The sequence below is a fragment of the Juglans regia genome, chromosome 14, assembly GCF_001411555.2.
Source record: "Juglans regia cultivar Chandler chromosome 14, Walnut 2.0, whole genome shotgun sequence".
In the NCBI taxonomy this organism is placed as follows: Eukaryota; Viridiplantae; Streptophyta; class Magnoliopsida; order Fagales; family Juglandaceae; genus Juglans; species Juglans regia.
In genome coordinates this window covers 28156304-28175064 of record NC_049914.1, presented here as the reverse complement: position 1 = coordinate 28175064, position 18761 = coordinate 28156304, and the positions used below count along the sequence as shown (strand labels likewise).

At 36.0% G+C, this 18761-nt stretch overlaps 2 protein-coding genes across 4 annotated transcripts; both read left to right on the top strand.

Moving 5' to 3' along the window:
• Nucleotides 1–1766: 1766 nt before the first annotated feature.
• LOC118344551 lies at nt 1767–3307 on the top strand. 2 transcript variants are annotated; one of them, XR_004798365.1, is made up of 2 exons: nt 1767–1909; nt 2614–3307. XR_004798365.1 is itself a non-coding variant. In XM_035685548.1 (2 exons), the coding sequence occupies exon 2, from the start codon at nt 2644–2646 to the stop codon at nt 3190–3192; it is 549 nt and encodes a 182-aa protein (XP_035541441.1). In that variant the 5' UTR covers nt 1791–1909; nt 2617–2643; the 3' UTR covers nt 3193–3307. The 2 variants fall into 2 exon arrangements, 1 of the variants encoding a protein (XP_035541441.1); XM_035685548.1 differs by having other exon boundaries at nt 1791–1909; nt 2617–3307.
• A 7923-nt stretch (nt 3308–11230) lies between these two features.
• On the top strand, nt 11231–12771 carry LOC109003362. 2 transcript variants are annotated; one of them, XR_001998126.2, is made up of 2 exons: nt 11231–11373; nt 12078–12771. XR_001998126.2 is itself a non-coding variant. In XM_035685029.1 (2 exons), the coding sequence occupies exon 2, from the start codon at nt 12108–12110 to the stop codon at nt 12654–12656; it is 549 nt and encodes a 182-aa protein (XP_035540922.1). In that variant the 5' UTR covers nt 11255–11373; nt 12081–12107; the 3' UTR covers nt 12657–12771. The 2 variants fall into 2 exon arrangements, 1 of the variants encoding a protein (XP_035540922.1); XM_035685029.1 differs by having other exon boundaries at nt 11255–11373; nt 12081–12771.
• Nucleotides 12772–18761: the final 5990 nt, after the last annotated feature.

Genomic DNA, 18761 nt, shown 5'->3' with positions numbered 1-18761 from the left:
GTAGGCCATCATTCTTTGGCAATGATGGGATGCCAGAAATACCAATCGGTCTATTCTGATGACAACAATTTAAGATGGTGAACAATGCTTGAGAGGAGAGGCAGCCGGTGCTTCACGCCATGTAGGTGATTTCTAGTGAAGTATATTCCCGAGACGTATAGACACTAAGTCTTCGTGAAACCTTGAGGAATTTTGTTGGGAAAATCTTCCAAAACTCAAATTTATTAGTAAAAATGAAATAACAAATTTGAAAGAGACAAACCCGAGTAACTTGGTTGTTGCATATCCAATTATTCCTTGATTGAAGATGTTCCTTGTCGAGTGTTTTTTTTTTCACTGCATCACTGAATAACAGTCATGTGTATATGGCGAGGAAAATACTATGTATGGCGAGAGACACTTTGTGTGGTGTGTGTTCTTGATAGTCACGCCAAGGAAAGTTTCATCAATTTTTACATATGCCAAAAGAAGTAATTAACCATAAGCTCAAACCTAAAAAAATCTTACAATGGCCTAACACTTAACACACTTTCCCCAAGGGTTAGTATCAGTTCAAAACACCACATAGGCCTTCTAAAAACTTCTAAATATATAAATATATATATACATATATTTATAAGTTTTTAGAAGGCCTATGTGGTGTTTTGAACCAATACTATAATAATTCACATACATACATACATATATACATGGGACCATTTGAATCTATGAATGGGTGGAGAATTGATTATCATACACCTCATCGTTTGCATGCAAATTAATTGACAAAAGTCAAGCATTGCTCACTGGTTAGGAGGCTTGATCAGATATGTTTTTGCGTCTATTTTTTTTATTAAATTGACTGGGTCAAACTCTTTGGAAATCTATCACTTGGAAAGAGATAAGACAAAGAAGTTGGTTCAGACTCCTAAACGGGAAAGACATCACAAGTCAAGTTAGACTCTATCACTCTAAGGAAATAATCTCTATATAAGGAGCAGCTCCCCCATAAATCTGGAAGGCTCACTCTGTACACTCTCCTCCAATTCTCTAGAGGGACTTTCTTGAGACTAAATTCTCCTATTGTATTGAGCGATATGTGAGGCTACGAGACATTGTAAAATCATCACATGATATTATGGATTTAGCCCCAACAACCCATGGACGCAGGTTTTTATGCCGAATCACGTAAATTCTTGTGTCTCCATTTATTTACTTTTCTTAACTTATTTATTATTTATTTCATGGATGAACACAAAGAGCACCGTATCAAAATTAGAATCACCAATGTGGGTCGAGAATGACTCTTTCTTCCCTATCGATTTATTGTGTAATTTTTGGCATTAACACCCACCATAGGTACGTATTTAGATAAGATACACCAATCTGCAGCTAGTGCTACTTTTGTTGGAGGAAGTCGTTTGTACTGTTTGAACATCAGCACTTGAAGTCAATAGCCTTGAGTTTGATGGCATTTGCTTTCCTTTCTTACGAGGAATGTCTGGCTATCGAGTCTCCTCGTACGTCACCTTCGGCTTCTTATTAGATTTTTTTATTATTATTTTTAATTTTCAATTTCATCTTTTATTATTTTTATCATTTTCATACGCAATAATGAGTGCTCAAAAACTGAATGGCTGAAAGTGATTTACTTTCCCCAGGAATGTGGACGATATATGTATCCAAAATGCAATGCTATTATTATTGCGAATAATTGACGGGTCAAAAGAGTTTAATTGAGAGAGATCTCCAACCGATATATTTTTGTCTAGTCGAGAGCTTATTTTAGGCGAGCTAATTAAATAAGGGGTTCCTGATCAGTTTCAGGGCTCAAGTTGTGCTGCATGCATATATATATATATATATGCATGGTATAAGACGGCCTCGCTTTTGTTTAGGAATTCCTTCAAGTTGTTGATCAAATATTCAGGTTAGACTCATTACCGTTCTATTTCTTTCTCTGGTCTTCCATTCCATTCATTTGCTCTTTCTTTCTTTCTTTCTTTCTTTCTTGTGGTAAAGTTTTCTTTTTCCTTCTTCCTTGGATAAAATTCTCTTTTCGAGTACGTACTTTGATAAAGATGTTGTTTTCATGTCACCTAAGATAGAATGAAACAAGTACCCATGCATTCATTCGATCTAAAAGCTAGGCTATTAATTAATTAATTAATTATTATATCATGTACGTAGTAGTACTGCATGGGAAATATTCGCTGTCAATTAATTTCTTGATATTTAACGATCATGATCTAGTAGTCTGACATTATATTTTATTTTAATTTTTATCTAGTGATCTGCATATTCCTATGATCTCATGTTATCTGCGTGCATGCAGTACGACGTTTAAATACGAATTTAACTATTTTGTCTCTCGGCCATGAACAGCTAGCTTGTGTATGTGATTAAATTCAAAGCCAAAATTAATTGTCCTGAAATAGTGAAAACTAATAGGACTAAAAAAAGGATAAAAAATGTCTGTATAAAGCTTGCTAGCTAGCCAGGTTTACTTAATGTTTAAGATCAACATGATTTTCGGTCGTTGATTGATCAAATATACATGCACAGTATATGTAATACACAGCTAATTAATTGCATGCAATATTAAATATATTGTTTTTAATTCCCTACATGCAGCAGGCCAGATTCATCTATCTAATTTTACCAATGGCGGCCTGCACAAGGTGGAAAGTTTTCTTTCCAGTACTAATTTTGTGCGTCTCCCTGCTGGGTATGGCTGTGTCTGTGCGTGGAGATGCAGCACTAATACAAGATGTGTGCAGCAAAACTTCGAGGCCTTTCTATTGCAAAACGTGCTATGAATTAAACAGAAAAAGCTCACAAGATCAGAATGTGAAAGACCTTGGACGCACATCCATTGGGTGTGCTTCCTTAGAGTTTGAAATATTCCGATCCACTTTACGTTCGCTTATGATTAATCCCAAAAACCTGGGGCCGGGGTTACAGGACGCATGCAATCATTGCATTTCCTTGCTGGAGGATGTGGATAAAAAACTCCAGAACGCACTGCTGAAATGGCAGCACGCAAGTTATGATAGCTCTAGCTTGCAGATGTTCATTGCTGCCAACATTCTCGATGATTCATGTGGCCGTGAGATGAAGAAGTTCAATCTCCCCATGTCTCTAGCAGACAAGCTAGTTGCACTGGACGGTTTCATTCAGGCCTCCATTGGAGTCCTCGATCAAATTCAATGATTTGATCATGTATATATATATACATGTGCACCACCAAAAAAACCTGCTTCTTATATAGATAGTCATATAATTTTATTCTCAATCGATCTGCAATAAACGAAAGTATTGTCCTTAATTTGCATGCATGTTCAAGATTACTGTCAATGTTTTTTCCCCTTTTCCTGTTAACATCATTTATGTTATTGTTGTCATGCATGCATGCAATAACTCGCAAAATAAGTTAATGATCCGTATGCATAGAGCTCAATCGTACGTGAAAGTTGAACGTGAAATTAATTTTTTCTGATATTTCTTTAATTTGTTAGAGCCTGATCAACCAGTACTATGGTGTTGATCCGTTCCCTTATCATAAACAAAATTATGTAAAATGAACTGATGATCTTATGTCTTTTCTCTAACACCCACACATGCGCGCGCGCGCACACACATATATATATATATAACGTATGTGATGTTGACGATGATCATGATGATATTTTCTAAATATCAATATTCATGTCTTTTTTACATGCATCCTCGCACTCGATTGTAACAGTACGATGAGTACCGAGTATGACATCAGTAGTACTATTATTTACTCTTTTTCGACAATAAATAAAATAGAGATCGACTAGAATAATCTTGAGTATACTTTACAATATAGTGCATATATACAAGAGGTACTGTGAGTGGCCGGGGGTGGAGGAGACGCTTCGTGTTCATCCACGATGAAATCTAGTACTCACGTCTTAAATAATCTTTCGAAAGCAAAGCAGGATTAGTCACAGCAAAACCTTGGTTCTTAAGAGAACCATAGAATCTTCTCTCCAAGCTTCAAACCAAAAACTGAATAGTTTTGATATGATTTTACAAGAACTTTCATTAAGAGCAGCAATATTAGGCAAAAACAACAACTTCCACAATGAAAATTTATAAACTTCAATCACAACTAGCTAGGCCGAGAGATAGGTACGTACGTAACACATATATAGGACACGATCGTGTTATATTGGATAAAGTAATACGAAAAATACTCAAATGATCTGTGCATAAAAGTGGACCATACATTGCATAAAGATTCTAGAACATCATTTTAGGCAACACATGAGCTCGGCAGATAATTTTCCTCCATTTTTTCTTATCATTTTCCCCCCAAACTAGGTAATTTTCACGGCTGGATGTATGCATGCATGGTCCTTCCCATAATATCTTATAAGCCCCTACAAGATTAATTCTAGAAACCATCATTATCGATGATCTGAACCATTAAGATATATAGACAAACCGAGGAAACTGCATGCATCATGTATTGAAACAGAGAAGAGAGAAGCTGTATGAAGATCTTGGCTCGGAGAGAAAGAATTCACTTTTATTCTTAATTATTCTTTTACAAGAAAGTTTGTTTATATATGCAAAGAAACAGGGTGGTAACCAATGAAAAAATTACACATCATACATCTAACACCTATACACATCACATATCAATATATTAAATATGTAATAGTCCCTCTCAAGATGATGTCTATATATTATGCACATTCATTTTGGATAACAAGGACTGAAAAATCTTAGAACATAAAGGCCTGGTCATCAAATCAGCAACTTGGTGAACAGAAGCAACATGCAAAGTCGTTAGGGATCCTTCTTGTAGCTTTTCACGCACTAAATGACAACCTAACTCAATGTGTTTAGTACGTTCAAGATAAGCTAGATTAGCTGTGATGAAAAGTGCAGCCTGGTTATCACAAAAAAGAAGTGCTGGTTGAGGATGAAGTTGACGAAGATCAACAAGCAAGGCACGAAACCAAGTTATTTGACAAGTTGTAAAGGCCATTGACTTATATTCAGCTTTTACAGAGGATTGAGAAAATGTATGTTGTTATTTGGATTTTCAAGAAACAAGTGATTCACCAATAACAATACAATAGTCACTGATTAAACGACGAGTATCAGGGCTACTAGCCCAATCCGAGTCTAAAGAAGCCTTGATGTGAACATCAGAAGAAGCTGGGAAAAACAAACCTTAACCAGGTGCTAAGCTGAGATATCTAAGAATTCTTAAAGCAACTTGTAGATGTGGTACATTAGGATTGTCGAGAAATTGACTTAGATGATGGACTGGATATGTGATATCTGGTCTAGTATGACAAAGTTAAAGTAATCTGCCAATTAATTTTCTATAAGCAGAAATATATGAAACTAACTCACCATCTTCTTTGGATAATTTGGTTTGAGTATCCATAGGAAAAAGGATTGGCTTAGCAACAAGTAAATCATGATTGAAATCAACTCAAGAGTATAATTTTTTTAAAACAAAGAAATACCTTTCTGTGAACGTGCAATCTCCATCCCAAGAAAAAACATGGCAGGACCCAGGTCTTTCAATTTAAATTGAGCACTTAAGGATGCTTTTACAAAATCAATAGAAGATAAGTCACTACTAGCAAGAAGGATACCGTCCATATAAACCAATAAGGCCACAAATGAGTTGCCTTCCTTTTTAGCGAACAGTAAGTAGTCTGCCTTAGATTGTGAGAAACCAATATCAAACAAAATAGATGCAAATTTATAATTCCATTGCTTAGACGCTTGTTTCAATCCATACAAGAATTTTGTAGTTTGCATACTCTTGTGTCCCCCTCACTAAGATAACTTGGAGGTGTTTTCATGTAAATTTCGGGTAGGTTTGGGGCATTGGATGAGACATAAATTTTTTATCCCATCTCATTTTATCTAATCTCATCTTATTTTCAAACATAATTCAAATAAAAAATTTTCAAACTAATCGTTACAATTTTTTAAAATTTTTAAATTAAAAAAAAAAACAATTCCACCTTTTTCAAATCTCAAACAAAAATAATATTAAAAGACTATATTCTTACAATATTTTACCTTTATAATATTTTTTATTCAACTTTTTCTCTTTCCTTTCCCAAAACCAAGTACTCAACTCAAACTTCTCACTACTATTCACAACCTATTTTATTACTATTCACAAAATTCTCATTTCACCTCACTCCTCAAACTAGCCGTCTTCCAAATAAGAATGCATTATTGACATCTAAGTGAAAAAAAAAATGCCAATGACGAATGGCAGCAAGAGACAACACATATATGATTGTAACCATTTTTGCAACAAGTGAGAAAGTTAAAAAAATAATAATCTAAGCCTTGCTATTTAGTATACCATCTGGCAACAAGTCTTGCCTTATGTCCCTCAATGGAACCGTCAACATTGTGTTTAATTTTTAGACCAACTTGCAACCTATAAGAATTTTTTCTTTAGGGAATGTTGTAAGAACCCAAGTGTTATTAGATTCTAGTGCAGATAATTCTGTAGACATAACATCTTGCTGATGAGAATGCTTAACAGCTTGGTGATAGAAGGTAGGTTCCAAATCAGAAGATATAGCTATAGTAAAGGCTTTATGTGATGGAGACAATTTAGAGTAAGATAGTACATCAGAAATGCTATATTTGTTACCTGAATATAGAGCAGAATGAGCTAGAACCAGTCAATTTACAATGATAACTTTGCAGGTGCCCAGGTGTCTTATACTGTCGATTTGACCTTCTAAGAGGTGGAAAATGAATTTCATCATGTAGAGATGGGATATTTGTAGTGTCTGAAGTAATTAGATCAGCAAAATTTGTTTCGGATTGAAGAGGTTTAGAATATGTGAAGCTTTTAGTACAATCGGGAATGAATTTAGGAAGAACAACATGATTTTCCTTAGATATTGGCAAGTTAGAATTTGAAGAAGTGGACTGAGAACGAAAAGGGAAAATAGATTCATGAAAAATTACATCTCTGGAAATAAAAAATGTATGAGATTTGATATCAAAAAGTTTATATCCTAGTGTACCAAAAGGATATTATACAAAAATGCATTTTCTGGCTATAGGAGAAAATTTTGATGTGTCTTAGGTAAGAGTGGAAGCATGACCTAAACAACCAAAATTCCTCATGAAATGGTTGTATGATGGAATTGAGGTTTAAAAGATCTCATGTGGAGATTTATTGGTTAGGATTGAGGACGAAATGCAATTTATAAGATAAGTGGCAGTAATGATACATTCTCCCAAAAACGTTAAGGGCACATTTGACTAAAATGTTAATACTCTTGCTACGTTTAGTAAGTGTTCATGTTTTCTTTCAACTATATAATTTTGTTGAGGTGTCTCTACACATGTGACTTGATAAATGATTCCTCTTGAGGAGAAAAAATCTGACATTTTAAATTCTAAGCCATTATCTCTTCTTACATATTGTACTTTTGTTCAAAATTGTGTGTCAATGATTGTAGAAGGAAATGAATAGTCCTAAGTTCAGACTTTAATTTCATTAAATAAACCCAAGTAGTCCTAGAATGATCATCAAACAACAGTAAGAAAATATTTGGAACCAATATTGGCATCATTCTTCAATTTTGGAATGGAGTATTAGGCCAAATTGACACTTTACATTAGTGTGTTTGTTTATTTTAGACATTGCATCTACTATTCAAATAAATAAATAAAAGCCCATTGTTAATGCCAAAAATTGCACAAAAGACCGGAAAGGAAAAAAGAGTCATCCCCTACCCACGTTGGGGATTCGGACTTCGATACGGTCTTCTTCACGTTCATCCACGAAATAAATAATAAATAAGTAAATAAAAGTAAATAAAGTGAGACACAAGAATTTACGTGGCTCGGCATAAAAGCCTGAGTCCACGGGTTGTTGGGGGCAAAATTCACTATCTCAAGTGATCAATTTACAAAATCTCGAAGCCTCACATATCGCTCAATACAATGGAAGAATTTATTATCAGGAGAGTTCCTCTAGAGAATTGGTGGAGAGTGCATGGAGTGAGCCTCCCAAATTTGTGGGGGAGTGACTCCTTATATAGAGGTTATTTCCTTGGAGAGATAGAGTCCAACTTGAATTGTGATATCTTTTCCGTTGAAGAGTCTGACCCAACTTCTTTATCTTATCTCTTTCCTGCATGATATTTTGACTTTATCTCTTCCCTTAGTGATAGATTTCCAGAGGGTTTGACCCAGCCAATTTAATCCCTAACAGATGCTCTTCATTTTTAAGGTCAACTTGTTTATCAGGAAGGCATTGAGAATTTTCAAGTCAACTGTGGTGGAGGCAACCTGCAGAAAAAGAAATTATGGTAGATGGTTCGTAGTTTTTACTGTTATGCAATAGAGATCTCCATAAGTTGTCCTTAAGAAGAAATTGTAAAATTTGTAGTAAGGGCCATCGAGAATGGGCCTTTGTAAAGTTTGTTTGTAAGAACATTTGCGTAGTGATTGTATGTGAATGTTTATCCTTAGCAAAGTGCGTATATTTCTGTTCCCGGTGATCGTTTTTGGGTTTTCAGTGGTCTCAATGGATTTTGCCCCGTGCTGTGATCTTTTTGTTAGTGTTTCTCCATTTCGATGAAGATGTAAGAGCTTGTTTGTAGTTTGCCGCGCATAAGTGGTCAGGGTGCCCGTCGACTCCCTAGATCCATCTTAGGCGGTTGCTGAACCTGTCGACTCGTTCCCGAAGAAGACACTCGGATGTGAGTGTAGCGGGAGAAAGTGTTAAAGGGAGATCCCTCGACCGTTTTAATCTTTAAGTAGTTGGCTAGTTGGAGATCCCTCGACCACATCACCTTTTGTTGATAAGGTGTAAACAGGAGATCCATCACCTGTTTTAACCCTTAAGTATTAGGCAAGTGGGCGATCCCTCGACCACGTCACATTTTGGCGAGAAGGTGTTAACGGGAGATCCCTCCACCATTTTAACATTTAAGTATAAGGCTAGTTGGAGATCACTCGACCGTCTTAACCTTTAAGTATTAGGCTAGTGGGAGATCCCTCGACCGCATCACCTTTTGGCAAGAAGGTGTTAATGGGAGATCTCTTGATTGTTTTACCTTTAATTATTAGGCTAGCGGGAGAGTGCCTCTTCTGCGTAACCCTGGCGATACGAGTGTAGCTGAATATGACCTCTACCGCGTAACTCTGGCGATGGGTGGAGTGGGAGATGCCCTCGATCGCGTAACCCTGGCGATGTGAGTGCAGCGGGAGATGCCCTCGACAGCCTAACTCTGGCAATGGGTGTAGTGGGAGAGTGCCTCAACCACGTAACCCTTTGAGGTGGGAGACAAAGCCCTGCAAGAATCTGTGGCGGGAGCTAGAGGTTGATCGTACCAACAAAAACAAACATATTAGGTTAAATAATCCAAATCACATGTTTGAAGTTTGAAAACTTGGTTCATCTCACTTGAGTGGTGAAGGCAAGTGGCACATGGGCAACGTCCGTAGGCCACCATTCTTTGGCAATGATGGGATGCCAGAAATACCGATCGGTCTATTCTGATGACAACAATTTAAGATGGTGAACAATGCTTGAGAGGAGAGGCAGCCGGTGTTTCACGCCATGTAGTTGATTTCCAGTGAAGTATATTCCTAAGACGTATAGACACTAAGTCTTCGTGGAACCTTGAGGAATTTTGTTGGGAAAATCTTCCAAAAATCAAATTTATTAGTAAAAATGAAATAACAAATTTAAAAGATACAAACCCGAGTAATTTGGTGGTTGCATATCCAATTATTCCTTGATTGAAGCTGTTCCCTGTCGAATGTTTTTTTTTTCACTGTATCACTAAATAAGAGTCATGTGTATATGGCAAGGAAAATACTATGTATGGCGAGAGACACTTTGTGTGGTGTGTGTTCTTGATAGTCACGCCAAGGAAAGTTTCATCAATCTTTACATATGCCAAAAGAAGTAATTAACAATAAGCTCAAACCTAAAAAGATCTTACAATGGCCTAACACCACACTTTCCCCATGGGTTAGTATCGGTTCAAAAGACCACATAGACCTTCTAAAAATTTATAGGTATATATATATATATATATTAATAAGTTTTTAGAAGGTCTATGTGGTGTTTTGAACCGATACTATAATAATTCACATACATACATACATATATACATGGGACCATTTGAAACTATGAATGGGTGGAGAATTGATTATCATACACCTCATCGTTTGCATGCAAATTAATTGACAAAAGTCAAGCATTGCTCACTGGTTAGGAGGCTTGATCAGATATGTTTTTGCGTCTATTTTTTTTATTAAATTGACTGGGTCAAACTCTTTGGAAATCTATCACTTGGAAAGAAATAAGACAAAGAAGTTGGTTCAGACTCCTAAACGGGAAAGACATCACAAGTCAAGTTAGACTCTATCACTCTAAGGAAATAATCTCTATATAAGGAGCAGCTCCCCCACAAATTTGGGAGGCTCACTCCGTACCCTCTCCTCCAATTCTCTAGATCGAGGGACTTTCTTGAGACTAAATTCTCCTATTGTATTGAGCGATATGTGAGGCTACGAGACATTGTAAAATCATCACATGATATAATGGATTTTGCCCCAACAACCTGTGGACGAAGGTTTTTATGCCGAATCACGTAAATTCTTGTGTCTCCATTTATTTACTTTTCTTAACTTATTTATTATTTATTTCATGGATGAACACAAAGAGCACCGTATCAAAATTAGAATCACCAATGTGGGTCGAGAATGACTCTTTCTTCCCTATCGATCTGTTGTGTAATTTTTGGCATTAACACCCACCATAGGTACGTATTTAGATAAGATACACCGATCTGCAGCTAGTGCTACTTTTGTTGGAGGAAGTCGTTTGTACTGTTTGAACATCAGCACTTGAAGTCAATAGCCTTGAGTTTGATGGCATTTGCTTTCCTTTCTTACGAGGAATGTCTGGCTATCGAGTCTCCTCGTACGTCACCTTCGGCTTCTTATTAGATTTTTTTATTATTATTTTTAATTTTCAATTTCATCTTTTATTATTTTTATCATTTTCATACGCAATAATGAGTGCTCAAAAACTGAATGGCTGAAAGTGATTTACTTTCCCCAGGAATGTGGACGATATATGTATCCAAAATGCAATGCTATTATTATTGCGAATAATTGACGGGTCAAAAGAGTTTAATTGAGAGAGATCTCCAACCGATATATTTTTGTCTAGTCGAGAGCTTATTTTAGGCGAGCTAATTAAATAAGGGGTTCCTGATCAGTTTCAGGGCTCAAGTTGTGCTGCATGCATATATATATATATATATGCATGGTATAAGACGGCCTCGCTTTTGTTTAGGAATTCCTTCAAGTTGTTGATCAAATATTCAGGTTAGACTCATTACCGTTCTATTTCTTTCTCTGGTCTTCCATTCCATTCATTTGCTCTTTCTTTCTTTCTTTCTTTCTTTCTTGTGGTAAAGTTTTCTTTTTCCTTCTTCCTTGGATAAAATTCTCTTTTCGAGTACGTACTTTGATAAAGATGTTGTTTTCATGTCACCTAAGATAGAATGAAACAAGTACCCATGCATTCATTCGATCTAAAAGCTAGGCTATTAATTAATTAATTAATTATTATATCATGTACGTAGTAGTACTGCATGGGAAATATTCGCTGTCAATTAATTTCTTGATATTTAACGATCATGATCTAGTAGTCTGACATTATATTTTATTTTAATTTTTATCTAGTGATCTGCATATTCCTATGATCTCATGTTATCTGCGTGCATGCAGTACGACGTTTAAATACGAATTTAACTATTTTGTCTCTCGGCCATGAACAGCTAGCTTGTGTATGTGATTAAATTCAAAGCCAAAATTAATTGTCCTGAAATAGTGAAAACTAATAGGACTAAAAAAAGGATAAAAAATGTCTGTATAAAGCTTGCTAGCTAGCCAGGTTTACTTAATGTTTAAGATCAACATGATTTTCGGTCGTTGATTGATCAAATATACATGCACAGTATATGTAATACACAGCTAATTAATTGCATGCAATATTAAATATATTGTTTTTAATTCCCTACATGCAGCAGGCCAGATTCATCTATCTAATTTTACCAATGGCGGCCTGCACAAGGTGGAAAGTTTTCTTTCCAGTACTAATTTTGTGCGTCTCCCTGCTGGGTATGGCTGTGTCTGTGCGTGGAGATGCAGCACTAATACAAGATGTGTGCAGCAAAACTTCGAGGCCTTTCTATTGCAAAACGTGCTATGAATTAAACAGAAAAAGCTCACAAGATCAGAATGTGAAAGACCTTGGACGCACATCCATTGGGTGTGCTTCCTTAGAGTTTGAAATATTCCGATCCACTTTACGTTCGCTTATGATTAATCCCAAAAACCTGGGGCCGGGGTTACAGGACGCATGCAATCATTGCATTTCCTTGCTGGAGGATGTGGATAAAAAACTCCAGAACGCACTGCTGAAATGGCAGCACGCAAGTTATGATAGCTCTAGCTTGCAGATGTTCATTGCTGCCAACATTCTCGATGATTCATGTGGCCGTGAGATGAAGAAGTTCAATCTCCCCATGTCTCTAGCAGACAAGCTAGTTGCACTGGACGGTTTCATTCAGGCCTCCATTGGAGTCCTCGATCAAATTCAATGATTTGATCATGTATATATATATACATGTGCACCACCAAAAAAACCTGCTTCTTATATAGATAGTCATATAATTTTATTCTCAATCGATCTGCAATAAACGAAAGTATTGTCCTTAATTTGCATGCATGTTCAAGATTACTGTCAATGTTTTTTCCCCTTTTCCTGTTAACATCATTTATGTTATTGTTGTCATGCATGCATGCAATAACTCGCAAAATAAGTTAATGATCCGTACGCATAGAGCTCAATCGTACGTGAAAGTTGAACGTGAAATTAATTTTTTCTGATATTTCTTTAATTTGTTAGAGCCTGATCAACCAGTACTATGGTGTTGATCCGTTCCCTTATCATAAACAAAATTATGTAAAATGAACTGATGATCTTATGTCTTTTCTCTAACACCCACACATGCGCGCGTGCGCGCGCGCGCGCACACACACACACATATATATATATATATATATATATATATATATATATATAACGTATGTGATGTTGACGATGATCATGATGATATTTTCTTAATATCAATATTCATGTCTTTTTTACATGCATCCTCGCACTCGATTGTAACAGTACGATGAGTACCGAGTATGACATCAGTAGTACTATTATTTACTCTTTTTTGTCAATAAATAAAATAGAGATCGACTAGAATAATCTTGAGTATACTTTACAATATAGTGCATATATACAAGAGGTACTGTGAGTGGCCGGGGGTGGAGGAGACGCTTCTTGTTCATCCATGATGAAATCTAGTACTCACGTCTTAAATAATCTTTCGAAAGCAAAGCAGGATTAGTCACAGCAAAACCTTGGTTCTTAAGAGAACCATAGAATCTTCTCTCCAAGCTTCAAACCAAAAACTGAATAGTTTTGATATGATTTTACAAGAACTTTCATTAAGAGCAGCAATATTAGGCAAAAACAACAACTTCCACAATGAAAATTTATAAACTTCAATCACAACTAGCTAGGCCGAGAGATAGGTACGTACGTAACACATATATAGGACACGATCGTGTTATATTGGATAAAGTAATACGAAAAATACTCAAATGATCTGTGCATAAAAGTGGACCATACATTGCATAAAGATTCTAGAACATCATTTTAGGCAACACATGAGCTCGGCAGATAATTTTCCTCCATTTTTTCTTATCATTTTCCCCCCAAACTAGGTAATTTTCACGGCTGGATGTATGCATGCATGGTCCTTCCCATAATATCTTATAAGCCCCTACAAGATTAATTCTAGAAACCATCATTATCGATGATCTGAACCATTAAGATATATAGACAAACCGAGGAAACTGCATGCATCATGTATTGAAACAGAGAAGAGAGAAGCTGTATGAAGATCTTGGCTCGGAGAGAAAGAATTCACTTTTATTCTTAATTATTCTTTTACAAGAAAGTCTGTTTATATATGCAAAGAAACAGGGTGGTAACCAATGAAAAAATTACACATCATACATCTAACACCTATACACATCACATATCAATATATTAAATATGTAATAGTCCCTCTCAAGATGATGTCTATATATTATGCACATTCATTTTGGATAACAAGGACTGAAAAATCTTAGAACATAAAGGCCTGGTCATCAAATCAGCAACTTGGTGAACAGAAGCAACATGCAAAGTCGTTAGGGATCCTTCTTGTAGCTTTTCACGCACTAAATGACAACCTAACTCAATGTGTTTAGTACGTTCAAGATAAGCTAGATTAGCTGTGATGAAAAGTGCAGCCTGGTTATCACAAAAAAGAAGTGCTGGTTGAGGATGAAGTTGACGAAGATCAACAAGCAAGGCACGAAACCAAGTTATTTGACAAGTTGTAAAGGCCATTGACTTATATTCAGCTTTTACAGAGGATTGAGAAAATGTATGTTGTTATTTGGATTTTCAAGAAACAAGTGATTCACCAATAACAATACAATAGTCACTGATTAAACGACGAGTATCAGGGCTACTAGCCCAATCCGAGTCTAAAGAAGCCTTGATGTGAACATCAGAAGAAGCTGGGAAAAACAAACCTTAACCAGGTGCTAAGCTGAGATATCTAAGAATTCTTAAAGCAACTTGTAGATGTGGTACATTAGGATTGTCGAGAAATTGACTTAGATGATGGACTGGATATGTGATATCTGGTCTAGTATGACAAAGTTAAAGTAATCTGCCAATTAATTTTCTATAAGCAGAAATATATGAAACTAACTCACCATCTTCTTTGGATAATTTGGTTTGAGTATCCATAGGAAAAAGGATTGGCTTAGCAACAAGTAAATCATGATTGAAATCAACTCAAGAGTATAATTTTTTTAAAACAAAGAAATACCTTTCTGTGAACGTGCAATCTCCATCCCAAGAAAAAACATGGCAGGACCCAGGTCTTTCAATTTAAATTGAGCACTTAAGGATGCTTTTACAAAATCAATAGAAGATAAGTCACTACTAGCAAGAAGGATACCGTCCATATAAACCAATAAGGCCACAAATGAGTTGCCTTCCTTTTTAGCGAACAGTAAGTAGTCTGCCTTAGATTGTGAGAAACCAATATCAAACAAAATAGATGCAAATTTATAATTCCATTGCTTAGACGCTTGTTTCAATCCATACAAGAATTTTGTAGTTTGCATACTCTTGTGTCCCCCTCACTAAGATAACTTGGAGGTGTTTTCATGTAAATTTCGGGTAGGTTTGGGGCATTGGATGAGACATAAATTTTTTATCCCATCTCATTTTATCTAATCTCATCTTATTTTCAAACATAATTCAAATAAAAAATTTTCAAACTAATCGTTACAATTTTTTAAAATTTTTAAATTAAAAAAAAAAACAATTCCACCTTTTTCAAATCTCAAACAAAAATAATATTAAAAGACTATATTCTTACAATATTTTACCTTTATAATATTTTTTATTCAACTTTTTCTCTTTCCTTTCCCAAAACCAAGTACTCAACTCAAACTTCTCACTACTATTCACAACCTATTTTATTACTATTCACAAAATTCTCATTTCACCTCACTCCTCAAACTAGCCGTCTTCCAAATAAGAATGCATTATTGACATCTAAGTGAAAAAAAAAATGTCAATGACGAATGGCAGCAAGAGACAACACATATATGATTGTAACCATTTTTGCAACAAGTGAGAAAGTTAAAAAAATAATAATCTAAGCCTTGCTATTTAGTATACCATCTGGCAACAAGTCTTGCCTTATGTCCCTCAATGGAAACATCAACATTGTGTTTAATTTTATAGACCAACTTGCAACCTATAAGAATTTTTTCTTTAGGGAATGTTGTAAGAACCCAAGTGTTATTAGATTCTAGTGCAGATAATTCTGTAGACATAACATCTTGCTGATGAGAATGCTTAACAGCTTGGTGATAGAAGGTAGGTTCCAAATTAGAAGATATAGCTATAGTAAAGGCTTTATGTGATGGAGACAATTTAAAGTAATATAGTACATCAGAAATGCTATATTTGTTACCTGAATATAGAGCAGAATCTTCAGAAAATGTAGGAGAGCTAGAACCAGTCAATTTACAATGATAACTTTGCAGGTGCCCAGGTGTCTTATGCTGTCGATTCGACCTTCTAAGAGGTGGAAAATGAATTTCATCATGTAGAGATGGGATATTTGTAGTATCTGAAGTAATTGGATCAGCAAAATTTGTTTCGGATTGAAAAGGTTTAGAATATGTGAAGCTTTTAGTACAATCGGGAATGAATTTAGGAAGAACAACATGATTTTCCTTAGATATTGGCAAGTTAGAATTTGAAGAAGTGGACTGAGAACGAAAAGGGAAAATAGATTCATGAAAAATTACATCTCTGGAAACAAAAAATTTATGAGATTTGATATCAAAAGTTTATATCCTAGTGTACCGAAAGGATATTATACAAAAATGCATTTTCTTTCTCTAGGAGAAAATTTTAATGTGTTTTGGGTAAGAGTGGAAGCATGACCTAAACAACCAAAATTCCTCATGAAATGGTTGTATGATGGAATTGAGGTTTAAAAGATCTCATGTGGAGATTTATTGGTTACGATTGAGGACGAAATGCAATTTATAAGATAAGTGGCAGTAATGATACATTCTCCCAAAAACGTTAAGGGCACATTTGACAGAAATGTTAATACTCTTGCTACATTTAGTAAGTGTTCATGTTTTCTTTCAACTATAGAATTTTGTTGAGGTGTCTCTACACATGAGACTTGATAAATGATTCCTCTCGTGGAGAAAAAATCTGACATTTTAAATTCTAAGCCACTATCTCTTCTTACATATTGTACTTTTGATCCAAATTGTGTGTCAATGATTGTAGAAGCAAATGAATAGTCCTAACTTCATACTTTAATTTCATCAAATAAACCCAAGTAGACCTAGAATGATCATCAAACAATAGTAAGAAAATATTTAGAACCAATATTGGCGTCATTCTTCAATTTTGGAATGGAGTATTAGGCCAAATTGACACTTTACATTTGCGTGTTTGTTTATTTTAAACATTGCATCTACTATTCAAATAAATAAATAAAAGCTCATTGTTAATGCCAAAAATTGCACAAAAGACCGGAAAGGAAAAAAGAGTCATCCCCTACCAACGTTGGGGATTCGGACTTCGATACGATCTTCTTCACGTTCATCCATGAAATAAATAATAAATAAGTAAATAAAGTGAGACACAAGAATTTACGTGGCTCGGCATAAAAGCCTGAGTCCACGTGTTGTTGGGGGCAAAATTCACTATATCAAGTGATGAATTTACAATATCTCGAAGCCTCACATATCGCTCAATACAATGGAAGAATTTAGTATCAGGAGAGTCCCTCTAGAGAATTGGTGGAGAGTGCATGGAGTGAGCCTCCCAAATTTGTGGGGGAGTGACTCCTTATATAGAGGTTATTTCCTTGGAGAGATAGAGTCCAACTTGAATTGTGATATCTTTTCCGTTTAAGAGTCTGACCCAACTTCTTTATCTTATCTCTTTCCTGCATGATATTTTGACTTTATCTCTTCCCTTAGTGATAGATTTCCAGAGGGTTTGACCCAGCCAATTTAATCCCTAACAGATGCTCTTGATTTTTAAGGTCAACTTGTTTATCAAGAAGGCATTGAGAATTTTCAAGTCAACCGTGGTGGAGGAAAAGAAATTCTGGTAGATGGGTCGTAGTTTTTATTGTTATGCAATAGAGATCTCCATAAGTTGTCCTTAAGAAGAAATTGTAAAATTTGTAGTAAGGGCCATCGAGAATGGGCCTTTGTAAAGTTTGTTTGTAAGAACTTTTGCGTAGTGATTGTATGTGAATGTTTATCCCTAGCAAATTGCGTATATTTCTATTCCCGGTGATCGTTTTTGGGTTTTCAGTGGTCTCAATGGATTTTGCCCCTTGCTGTGATCTTTTTGTTGGTGTTTCTCCATTTCGATGAAGATGTAAGAGTTTGTTTGTAGTATGCCACGCATAAGTGGTCAAGGTGCCCTTCGACTCCTTAGATCCATCTTAGGCAGTTGCTGAACCTGTCGACTCGTTCCCGAAGAAGACACTCGGATGTGAGTGTAGCGGGATAAAGTGTTAAAGGGAGATCCCTCGACCGCATCACCTTTTGTTGATAAGGTGTAAACAGGAGATCCATCACCTGTTTTAACCCTTAAGTATTAGGCAAGTGGGCGATCCCTTGACCACGTCACATTTTGGCGAGAAGGTGTTAACGGGAGATCCCTCCACCGTTTTAACATTATAAGGCTAGTGGGAGATCACTCGACCGTCTTAACCTTTCAGTATTAGTCTAGTGGGAGATCACTCGACCGTTTTAACCTTTAAGTATTAGGCTAGTGGAAGATCCCTCGACCGCATCACCTTTTGGCAAGAAGGTGTTAATGGGAGATCTCTTGACCGTTTTACCTTTAATTATTAGGCTAGAGGGAGAGTGCCTCTTCTGCGTAACCCTGGAGATGCGAGTGTAGCAGAAGATGCCCTCTACCGCGTAACTCTGGCGATGGGTGGAGTGGGAGATCCCCTCGATCGCGTAACCCTGGCGATGTGAGTGCAGCGGGAGATGCCATCGACAGCGTAACTCTGGCGATG